Source organism: Oncorhynchus masou, chromosome 8, assembly GCF_036934945.1.
Source record: "Oncorhynchus masou masou isolate Uvic2021 chromosome 8, UVic_Omas_1.1, whole genome shotgun sequence".
In the NCBI taxonomy this organism is placed as follows: Eukaryota; Metazoa; Chordata; class Actinopteri; order Salmoniformes; family Salmonidae; genus Oncorhynchus; species Oncorhynchus masou.
Window position 1 is genome coordinate 16,882,685 of NC_088219.1, and position 10,917 is coordinate 16,893,601.

At 44.6% G+C, this 10,917-nt stretch overlaps 1 protein-coding gene across 1 annotated transcript in view; it reads right to left on the reverse strand.

The window, feature by feature from the left end:
- Positions 1-1,738: 1,738 nt before the first annotated feature.
- Positions 1,739-10,917, reverse strand: part of LOC135544248 (disks large homolog 4-like) — an 88,463-nt gene continuing 79,284 nt past the window's right edge. Inside the window, exons 14-22 of the mRNA XM_064971710.1 lie at positions 9,505-9,681; positions 9,080-9,122; positions 8,955-8,985; positions 7,296-7,343; positions 7,091-7,192; positions 6,797-6,969; positions 5,993-6,105; positions 5,809-5,900; positions 1,739-5,451 (exon numbers count right to left, since the gene is read on the reverse strand). Coding sequence (XP_064827782.1) covers positions 5,345-5,451; positions 5,809-5,900; positions 5,993-6,105; positions 6,797-6,969; positions 7,091-7,192; positions 7,296-7,343; positions 8,955-8,985; positions 9,080-9,122; positions 9,505-9,681 — 886 coding nt within the window. The 3' untranslated portion in view covers positions 1,739-5,344. The remainder of the gene's footprint in view (positions 5,452-5,808; positions 5,901-5,992; positions 6,106-6,796; positions 6,970-7,090; positions 7,193-7,295; positions 7,344-8,954; positions 8,986-9,079; positions 9,123-9,504; positions 9,682-10,917) is intronic.

The window sequence follows — 10,917 nt, forward strand, 5'->3', positions numbered from 1 at the left end:
GACCAGGGTAGCAATATAAATGTGCACTGTTGGGGGTACTGGAGGACCAGGGTAGCAATATAAATGTGTACTGTTGGGGGTAGTGGAGGACCAGGGTAACAATGTAAATGTGTACTGTGCGGGGTACTAGAGGACCAGGGTTACAATATAAATCTGTACTGTTGGGGGTACTAGAGGACCAGGGTTACAATATAAATGTGTACTGTTGGGGGTAGTGGAGGACCAGGGTAACTATATAAATGTGTACTGTTGCGGGTACTAGAGGACCAGGGTTACAATATAAATGTGTACTGTTGGGGGTAGTGGAGGACCAGGGTTACAATATAAATGTGTACTGTTGGGGGTAGTGGAGGACCAGCGATGTTAAACACTGACTTAAAGGGAGGAAACCCAGGTATTATGGTTAATACCTATGATAATGTTAGTATTATTGTAAATTCTTATGTAATCCCATCCCTTTAACAGAGGTATCCATCCATAGTTCTGGGATTTCAAATCTCATTGCTCTAACCAACCCTATGAGGAGCTGACCCAGTTCTGACGGTATTATGTGCTCATAAATGAAACAGTAATGGATTACTGTTGTTGTGACCTGAAGTGCTGAACCACAGTGAGGAACATGTGGATGAAACACAGGCTGTACACCATGAGGGTGGTGTGGAACATCAGCACAGAGCGCAGGTGAAGGGACCTGCCAGAGCATTCACACACACATCCATACTCACAGGCCACACACACCACACACACGTGAAGGACTTGTTGAATAGTGATTTTCCATCTCAAAGTGGTTTACAATGTAAGGAGGTGGGGGGTTCACCTCATCCTCTCACACATTGCAGTGTCATGTGTTCTGGCTTCACTGAACACACACACACACACACACACACACACACACACACACACACACACACACACACACACACACACACACACACACACACACACACACACACACACACACACACACACACACACACACACACACACACACACACACACACACACACACACACACACACACACACACACACACACACACACACACACACAGCATCTTTGTTGTGTGATTTCCTAAAGGGATAAGGGTGGGACTTGATCTCCCCTGAGTGTCAGCAAGGTGGAGGGGACACAGAGAGACAGAAAAAAAGGAAATCAATGAATTTGGGAAACACAAAAAAACACCACAAGCAAAAGGAAAAATAAACAAATATAAGAGCCTGCAGTAGGTGAAACTGGAGAATATAAGAGCCTGCAGTAGGTGAAACCAGAGAAGAAAAGAGCCTGCAGTAGGTGAAACTGGTGAATATAAGAGCCTGCAGTAGGTGAAACCAGAGAAGATCAGAGCCTGCAGTAGGTGAAACTGGAGAAGATAAGAGCCTGTAGTAGGTGAAACTGGAGAAGATAAGAGCCTGCAGTAGGTGAAACTGGAGAAGATAAGAGCCTGTAGTAGGTGAAACTGGAGAAGATCAGAGCCTGCAGTAGGTGAAACTGGAGAATATAAGAGCCTGCAGTAGGTGAAACTGGAGAATATAAGAGCCTGCAGTAGGTGAAACTGGAGACTGCAGAGAAGTTCTTACAAAAATGACATCTGAGCACCCCCTGGAGGCCAAATGTATTTTTCCTCTTCCCAGGCTGAGGACCAACGTTATCCTGCATGGTTTCTGGCTTGGTACAAAATAACAACATGGAATCTTCTTCAACCCCCCTCCCCAAAAAGGTGCCATGACACTGCTTTTTTTCAGAAAGCTTATTTTAATTATTGTATTGTTTTTATAGCTCATTTACAACAAGCAATTCACTGAAATGAAACATATTAGTTTGCTTGATATTGTTATCTTTTGCAAGATAAATAATTTTAAACATATTTTCAGCATCAGTTGACTTTGTCGTAATTTATCATCAGTCTTTTCAGTAAAAATGAATATATATTTTGTTTAGGAGTATCACACTATGATATGGATGACAAACAGAGAATAAGAAATACATTAGATTTTTCAAATAAACAAATCGATAGCATATTATTCCATTCATGTAGAATGTTTGTTCTTGTGTGTGTGTCTGCATGTGTGTGTGTGTGCATGTCTGTGTGCATATATGTGTGTGTGTGACCCACCCAAAGTGACGTGTTCCTGTTTATTAGAGGTTGTTGCAGGGCTGTGGGCTCAGGTCCCAGTGCTGAGGCTCTGATGGTTTCTCTAATGTCCAATCAGCAGTGTGCATGGCCAGAGTCCCACACCCCACACGACCCCAACATCTCTGTATTTACAATAGTTCTGGCCAGTCCCCCAAAACTGACAATGTGCAACAACAAAAAAGTATACAATAAAAATATACAGACTTCTAAGTGAGTAAAACTGAAAGAGCGAGAGCAGTTAACAATAAATAATCAATCCAAAACATTTTACACTTTCCATCTCTCACTGGGGAAAGCAAGTGAGCCAAAATAAAGGAACAATAAATATGAACGGTCATTTCCACCTGTAACTTCACTCTTTTAAACATCAAATCAAAAGTTCTAAACAATGTTTAAATAAATGCAAACTAGTGTCTGTAAACCCCTGGAATTCATGTTGTATTCTGTCTGATACTCACTCAATACCTGTATTAATGCTATCAGTGCAAATTATTACTAGGCTTGTATATATTTTAAAGACACACAAACCCACTCTCATTGCATATCATCATTACACCATTGCACTAAATCTCAAGAGCCTGGCACTCACACACACAAGCAAGAACACACACAGACACTCACAGTTGCACAACCACCCACATACAACACACACCATCTTTTTTATCCCATCCAATATTACTGTATTATATACTGCACCTCCAACCAGGAAGTGAGATGTGTAACTGGAGATAAATAATTGAGGCTCAGTTACATCTCAGTTACATCTCAGTTACATCTCAGTTACATCTCAGTTACAGTTCAGTTACATCTCAGTTATAGTTCAGTTACATCTCAGTTACAGTTCAGTTACATCTCAGTTATAGTTCAGTTATAGTTCAGTTATAGTTCAGTTATAGTCCAGTTATAGTTCAGGTATAGTTCAGGTATAGTTCAGGTATATCTCAGTTATAGTCCAGTTACAGTTCAGTTATAGTTCAGTTATAGTCCAGTTATAGTTCAGTTATAGTTCAGTTACAGTTCAGGTATAGCTCAGATATATCTCAGGTATAGCTCAGGTATAGCTCAGGTATAGTTCAGGTATAGCTCAGGTATATCTCAGGTATAGCTCAGATATATCTCAGGTATAGCTCAGGTATAGCTCAGATATAGCTCAGATATATCTCAGGTATAGCTCAGGTATAGTTCAGGTATAGTTCAGGTATATCTCAGATATATCTCAGGTATAGTTCAGGTATAGTTCAGGTATATCTCAGGTATAGCTCAGGTATAGCTCAGGTATAGTTCAGGTATAGCTCAGGTATATCTCAGATATATCTCAGGTATATCTCAGGTATAGTTCAGGTATAGTTCAGGTATATCTCAGGTATAGCTCAGGTATAGCTCAGATATATCTCAGGTATATCTCAGGTATAGTTCAGGTATAGTTCAGGTCTAGCTCAGGTATAGCTCAGGTATAGCTCAGGTATAGCTCAGATATATCTCAGGTATATCTCAGGTATAGTTCAGGTATAGTTCAGGTCTAGCTCAGGTATAGCTCAGGTATAGCTCAGGTATAGCTCAGATATAGCTCAGATATAGCTCAGGTATATCTCAGGTATAGTTCAGCTATTATGTGTTTCTTTGTGTGTTTGTTTGTCAGGACTGTGTTGTGTGGAGGGGAAATCAAGAAAAGTCAATGACCAAAACAAATCCCCAAACACAAGAGAAACATTACCCAAAGAAAGCAATGGAAAATTGTTGTAGAGATTTACATTTTACAGTCTCCAACTCCTGTTAGAAATCGTCATTAAAAATATATATTTATATCGACCATTTTGTCTGTTAAACGTGTTATATATACGTAGCCTTCATGTGTGACGAAACATAGAGCGAGAGAAAGAAAGAGGCAGAGAAAGAGTGGTCGGGAGGAAGAGGAAGAGACACACACACACACACACACACACACACACACACACACACACACACACACCACTGCTCAGAGCGGCCAGTGAGAACACTGTGTGTGGGTTGTTGAGGGGTCTTTTTGGAAGAGTGATCAGAGAATTGGCTGCGGTGCTCTTCACACTAAAGAGCTGAACATAAGAATTCTGTTGTTGTGCATTAAGAGAACATTCAGCCTGGGATCTACCTGCCTGCTGCCAACAGGCAGAACAACCAGTGCTTTTGGAGAACAGCCAGGTGGATTAGAATGTTACTACTGTATGGCTGACTGTGTGTGCGGATCAGAAGAGACCCAGTGGTTATACTGTGAGGTCTTCCATTGTCAATGCCCACAGTGAGTTTGCACACAAGAAAGACACCCCCCTCTTTCCCTGGCTGCACCCCTCTGCTCCTCTCTCTGTAGAGACATGCTAAAAACCTCCCACCATCAAAAAGGAGGGAAAAACAGAAAGACGGGTGGCCATTCTTCTTCTTTTTCTCTATAGGTTCTTCATAATATCCGTCATTTTCCTCAACTCCCATCTCTGAGTCCTCTGAGGACGCATGCACAAGTTCAACTTCTGAGTTTTAATTTGTGCTGCTTTTTAAAAATGTTCTTGCAATGCTTTTCGTGGGTGATTGAGCAAATGCCTGTCTTGGTTAGTGGGATGTTGTTCATAGAGCAAAGCCTCTTCACTAGAAAAGAGCCTCCTCTGGATTAGAGGGACCCAATAGGATCTGTGTGTCCTTCCGTAGTCTATGCACTCTCCTTCTCTCTCCCTCTCTCCCTCCTTTTCATGTCCTGAAAGGAGAGGGGAGACAGGAGGAGGAGAGGAGGCTAAGGGATATAAAAAAGGAAGGATCAGATGGATGTTGATGGTTTTGACCCTCCTTGTCGGCGGGGATGTCAAAGGCAGCCAATGAGACAGAGAGAAGGAGAGGGAGAGATGGTGGATCATTTACCCTGTGCTAATTCAGGGACGCCCCCTGCCCCGCCCTGCCACACCCAACTGGGTCACCCCTGTCCAGTCTTTCTCAGTACTCACCACACATTGATAATATATTCATATTTATTAAATACCGTCCATGTCTATCTCTCTGTGTTTCTATTCATGTGTCTCTTTTAGTATTATTCTGTGTCTCTCTCTCTCTCTGTGTGATTATGTTTCCCCTCCTGTCTCTATCTTCACGTGTCCCTCTGTCTGTCTTTCTCTGTGTCTGCCCTGGTCGGGCTGGAGGGCAGACTGTCTGAGGGTGGTTGGGGGGATGGGGGTGGGTTATGGGGCAGTCTCACAGCCTCTCCCGGGTGGGGATCCAGATGTAAGGCCCCGACTGCTCCTCGATCACCGTCTTCACCTTGTGGTAAACCTCCTCGAAGCTGTCTCCTTCCACCACAGCTGGAGAGGAAGAGAGAGAGAGGGTGAGAGAAAGAGAGGGAGAGAGAGAGAGACAGAGAGAGACAGAGAGACAGAGAGGGAGAGAGAGAGAGACAGAGAGACAGAGAGAGAGAGACAGAGAGGGAGAGGGAGAGAGAGACAGAGAGAGACAGAGAGAGACAGAGAGAGAGAGAGAGAGAGAGAGAGAGAGAGAGAGAGAGAATGTCAGATATGTATCTGTGTGTGGTGTCACAAATAACATTTTTTTGAGCAAACATCAAGATCAAGTCACATTCCACATGCAGAGTTAGAGGCTAATTAGGTCAACACATTCCTGCTTAAAGGAATTACAGCCCACAGTGTTCTAGACAGTGTTACCTGAGAAACACTCTAGAAAGTCCTGTTCCAGTTTGAGAGCACGGTCCAGGCCCTTTCTGGCCTGCTCTTCTGTCAGTCGAGTGTTGATCTCTCTGCACAACAACAACACACACACACAATTATATAGCTAGTGTGTGAGTCTGTGTGTCCGTGTGTGTGTGTGTGTGTAAGTGTGTGTACATACAGGACATTCTCCAGTGACTTGGGCCGGACAAAGATGGCAACGGGGTGAAGCTGAGCAGCCTGTAGTCTGCGGACAGCATTGGCCGACACGTCCAGTATACAGTGTTTTCCTTGCTACTCACAGCAAAGGAGGGGTAAGGGGAGGGAGGGATGGAGGAAGAGAGAGGAATGAGGGAGAGAGGGGAGTGGAGAGAACAGAGGGAGGGAGAGAGAATGGGGAGAGAACAGAGGGAGGGAGAGAGAGAAGGGGGAGAGAACAGAGGGAGGGAGAGAGAGAAGGGGGAGAGAACAGAGGGAGGGAGAGAGAGAAGGGGGAGAGAACAGAGGGAGGGAGAGAGAGAAGGGGGAGAGAACAGAGGGAGGGAGAGAGAGAAGGGGGAGAGAACAGAGGGAGGGAGAGAGAACAGAGGGAGGGGAATTCAATCAGCCAGATCCCTTTTCACTTCGTAAGCCAATCAATACAGAACAACAGCTGTGGTTGTGAGCATATTAAATAATGTAGATTGGGCTAATGTATTTTTTTTTAACCTTTACTTAACTAGGCAAGTCAGTTAAGAACAAATTCTTATTTTCAATGATGGCCTCATGGGTTAACTGCCTGTTCAGGGGCAGAACGACAGATTTGTACCTTGTCAGCTCGGGGGTTTGAACTTGCAACCTTTGAACTTGCAACCTTACTAGTCCAACGCTCTAACCACTAGGCTACCCTGTATCATCCCTCTCATGTAAATATAATAGAAATATCACAATGATAATGCATCTCCAAAGCTTGATTCACAGGGTCTCTGATCTGTGCTGTCTGTACCTGCTCTGCCACCTGGCGAACACTCTGAACGCTGGTGCCGTACAGGTGGCTGTTGTACTGGCCCGCCTCGATGAAACGGTGGCTCTGGATGTCCTTCTCCATTTGTTCCCGCGACGACACAAAGTGGTAGTCCCGCCCGTCCACCTCGTACTCACGCTTGGGCCGTGTGGTGTCTGTGGGGGAAGGGCCAAGTGGTCATTCAGGCTGTCAATCAATCACCCTGTCAATAGATCAATGTAAACCACTGGAGTACTAAGCAGGCAAATGGTTACTCTGTGAAGGGTCAATACTTACGAGGGACACAAGATCCAAACTTGTCAGGGAACTCCGACAGCAGGTCATCATTTACCCTGTCCTTTATAGGACCCAATATTATGATGGGCCTCGCATAATGGACTATGTAGAGAGAGAGGAGAGAGGTAAGGGGATACATAAGACATGGAATGAACAGAAACATAAGTATAGTGTGAAAGGATAGTACTTCAAAGTGTATTCTCACCCTCCACTTGTGTGACTGTTTCATAGCTGTGTTGAGAATCATCCCTCCCTGGAAGCAGAACACAACAATACCAGTCAGTCAGAGTCAGTCAGTCAGCTAGTCATTCAGTCAGCAGTCAGCCAACAGTCAGCTAGTCAGTCAGCAGTCAGTAAGCTAGTCAGTCAGTCAGTCAGTCAGTCAGACAGTCAGTCAGTTAACTAGTCATTCAGTAAGTCTGCAAGACAGTCAGTCTGCTAGTCAGTCATTCAGTCAGCAGTCAGTCAACAGTCAACAGTCAGCTAGTCAGTCAGCAGTCAGTAAGCTAGTCAGTCAGTCAGACAGTCAACAATCAGTTAGTCAGACAGTCAACAATCAGTTAGTCAGTCAGCAGTCAGTAAGCTAGTCATTCAGTCAGTCTGCTAGACAGTCAGTCTTGCTCGTCAGTGAGTCAGTCAGTCAGTCGTTCGGTCAGTCCGCTAGACAGTCAGTCTTGCTAGTCAGTCAGTCATTCAGTCAGCCAGACAGTCAACAGTCAGCTAGTCAGTCAGTCTGCAGTCAGTCAGTCAGCTAGTCAGTAAGTCAGCAGTCAGTCAGCTAGTCAGACAGTCAGTCAGTCAACAGACAGTCAGTAAGACAGTCAGCTAGTCAGTCAGCTAGTCGGTCAGTCAGTCAGCTAGTCAGTCAGTCAGCAGTCAGTCAGCTAGTCAGACAGTCAGTCAGCAGTCAGTCAGCGAGTCAGTCAGTCAGACAGTCATTCAGTCAGCCAGATAGTCAACAGTCAGCTAGTCAGTCAGTCTGCAGTCAGTCAGTCAGTCAGCTAGTCAGTAAGTCTGCAGTCAGTCAGTCAGCTAGTCAGTAAGTCAGCAGTCAGTCAGCTAGTCAGACAGTTAGTCAGTCAGCAGACAGTCAGCTAGTCAGTCCGTCAGTCAGTCCGTCAGTCAGTCAGTCAGCTAGTCAGTCAGCTAGTCAGCAGTCAGTCAGCTAGTCAGACAGTCAGTCAGTCAGCAGTCAGTCAGCGAGTCAGTTAGTCAGACAGTCATTCAGTCAGCCAGATAGTCAACAGTCAGCTAGTCAGTCAGTCTGCAGTCAGTCAGTCAGCTAGTCAGTAAGTCAGCAGTCAGTCAGCTAGTCAGACAGTCAGTCAGTCAGCAGACAGTCAGTAAGTCAGCAGTCAGTCAGCTAGTCAGACAGTCAGTCAGTCAGCAGACAGTCAGTCAGTCAGTCAGACAGTCAGCTAGTCAGTCCGTCAGTCAGTCCATCAGTCAGTCAGTCAGTCAGCTAGTCAGACAGTCAGTCAGTCAGCAGTCAGTCATTCAGTCAGCCAGATAGTCAACAGTCAGCTAGTCAGTCAGTCAGCTAGTCAGTCAATCAGTCAGCTAGTCAGACAGTCAGTCAGTCAGTCAGTCAGTCAGCTAGTCAGTCAGTCAGAAGTCAGTCAGCTAGTCAGTCAGCTAGTCAGTCAGTCAGTCAGTCAGCTAGTCAGTCAGTCAGTCAGTCAGTCAGTCAGTCAGTCAGTCAGCTAGTCAGTCAGCTAGTCAGCCAGCAGTCAGTCAGCTAGTCAGACAGTCAGTCAGTCAGACAGTCAGCTAGTCAGTCAGTCAGCAGTCAGTCAGCTGCTATCCCCATGTCATTCTTCCTCTACTGAGGGTTGAGCCACTCCCCTCCTGTACGCCTGCTTACCTTGAGACCCGAGGCTGTCTCGACTGCGATCCTACACAACACAGAGAAAACAGATGTTTATACAGAGACAGAAGAAGACACTGATGTAAGATCATTCATAGATTCTCACTAACTAATGTGCTTACCCTTTCTTTTGTGCCCATGCGAGACCACTCTTTCCTTTCTACCCTGAAGGGGTTAGGAATGAAAGAAGGCAGTAAAAGGCAGAGGGAGAGAAAGAGAGTGAGACAGAAAGAGCAGGAGACAGAAAGAAAGGAGCGTGTGAACAGCTGAAAGTCAAACATCTGCTACATAACCATAGAAAACAGCATCAATCATGCTGTCTATGCAGTTCCCCATACAGAAGCAAAACAACTAATAGTATATTAAAAGGAAAAAGCTGATCGAAATACAGTCACACACAAACTTCAACACACACACACACACACACACACACACACACACACACACACACACACACACACACACACACACACACACACACACACACACACACACACACACACACACACACACACACACACACACACACTGCTGTGAGGTGTCTGACCTGCGTTTGCTGGGAATAAAGCCGACCTCCTCAGCTTCTGTCGGAGGACTGACCCGTCTGGCCTGCCACCACTCCTCATCACCACAGTCCAGGACATGGAGCACGTCACCAAACCTGAAGCCCACCGCCTGGCTCAGGAAACCACAGTCTGCTGTCTTATCATAGTCAAACAGGGCCCTGGAACAGATGGAGGAGAGGTAGAAGACAGTTATAGAAGCAGTACAGCTTTTCTTTGGAGTCTAGTGGGTTGTCATGCTCTGGTAGTAGCAGTGCTGTGGTTGTATATAGTACATAGTGTTGTACTAGCCTGGCAGTAGCAGTTTTGCGGTTGTGTGGCTGTGTATAGTATTAAGTGCAGTATTAATGAGTACCTGATGTAGAAGCCTCTCTTGGGGTTATATATAGTATGTAGTGCAGTATTAATGAGTACCTGATGTAGAAGCCTCTCTTGGGGTTATATATAGTATGTAGTGCACTATTAACAAGTACCTGATGTAGAAGCCTCTCTTGGGGTTGTATATAGTGTATAGTGCAGTATTAATGAGTATCTGATGTAGAAGCCTCTCTTGGGGTTGTATATAGTGTATAGTGCAGTATTAATGAGTACCTGATGTAGAAGCCTCTCTGGGGTTGTATATAGTGTATAGTGCAGTATTAACGAGTACCTGATGTAGAAGCCTCTCTTGGGGTTGCATATAGTATATAGTGCAGTATTAATGAGTACCTGATGTAGGAGCCTCTCTTGGGGTTGTATATAGTATATAGCGCACTATTAATGAGTACCTGATGTATGGGTTGATCTTGGGGTTGCATATAGTATATAGTGCAGTATTAATGAGTAACTGATGTAGAAGCCTCTCTTGGGGTTGTATATAGTGTATAGTGCAGTATTAATGAGTACCTGATGTAGGGGTTGATCTTGGGGTTGCATATAGTATATAGTGCAGTATTAATGAGTACCTGATGTAGAAGCCTCTCTTGGGGTTGCATATAGTATATAGTGCAGTATTAATGAGTACCTGATGTAGAAGCCTCTCTTGGGGTTATATATAGTATGTAGTGCAGTATTAATGAGTACCTGATGTAGAAGCCTCTCTTGGGGTTGTATATAGTGTATAGTGCAGTATTAATGAGTACCTGATGTAGAAGCCTCTCTGGGGTTGTATATAGTGTATAGTGCAGTATTAACTGTACCTGATGTAGAAGCTTGATCTTGGGGTTGCATATAGTATATAGTGCAGTATCAATGAGTACCTGATGTAGAAGCCTCTCTTGGGGTTGTATATAGTATATAGTGCACTATTAATGAGTACCTGATGTAGGGGTTGATCTTGGGGTTGCATATAGTATATAGTGCAGTATTAATGAGTACCTGATGTAGAAGCCTCTCTTGGGGTTGTATATAGTGTATAG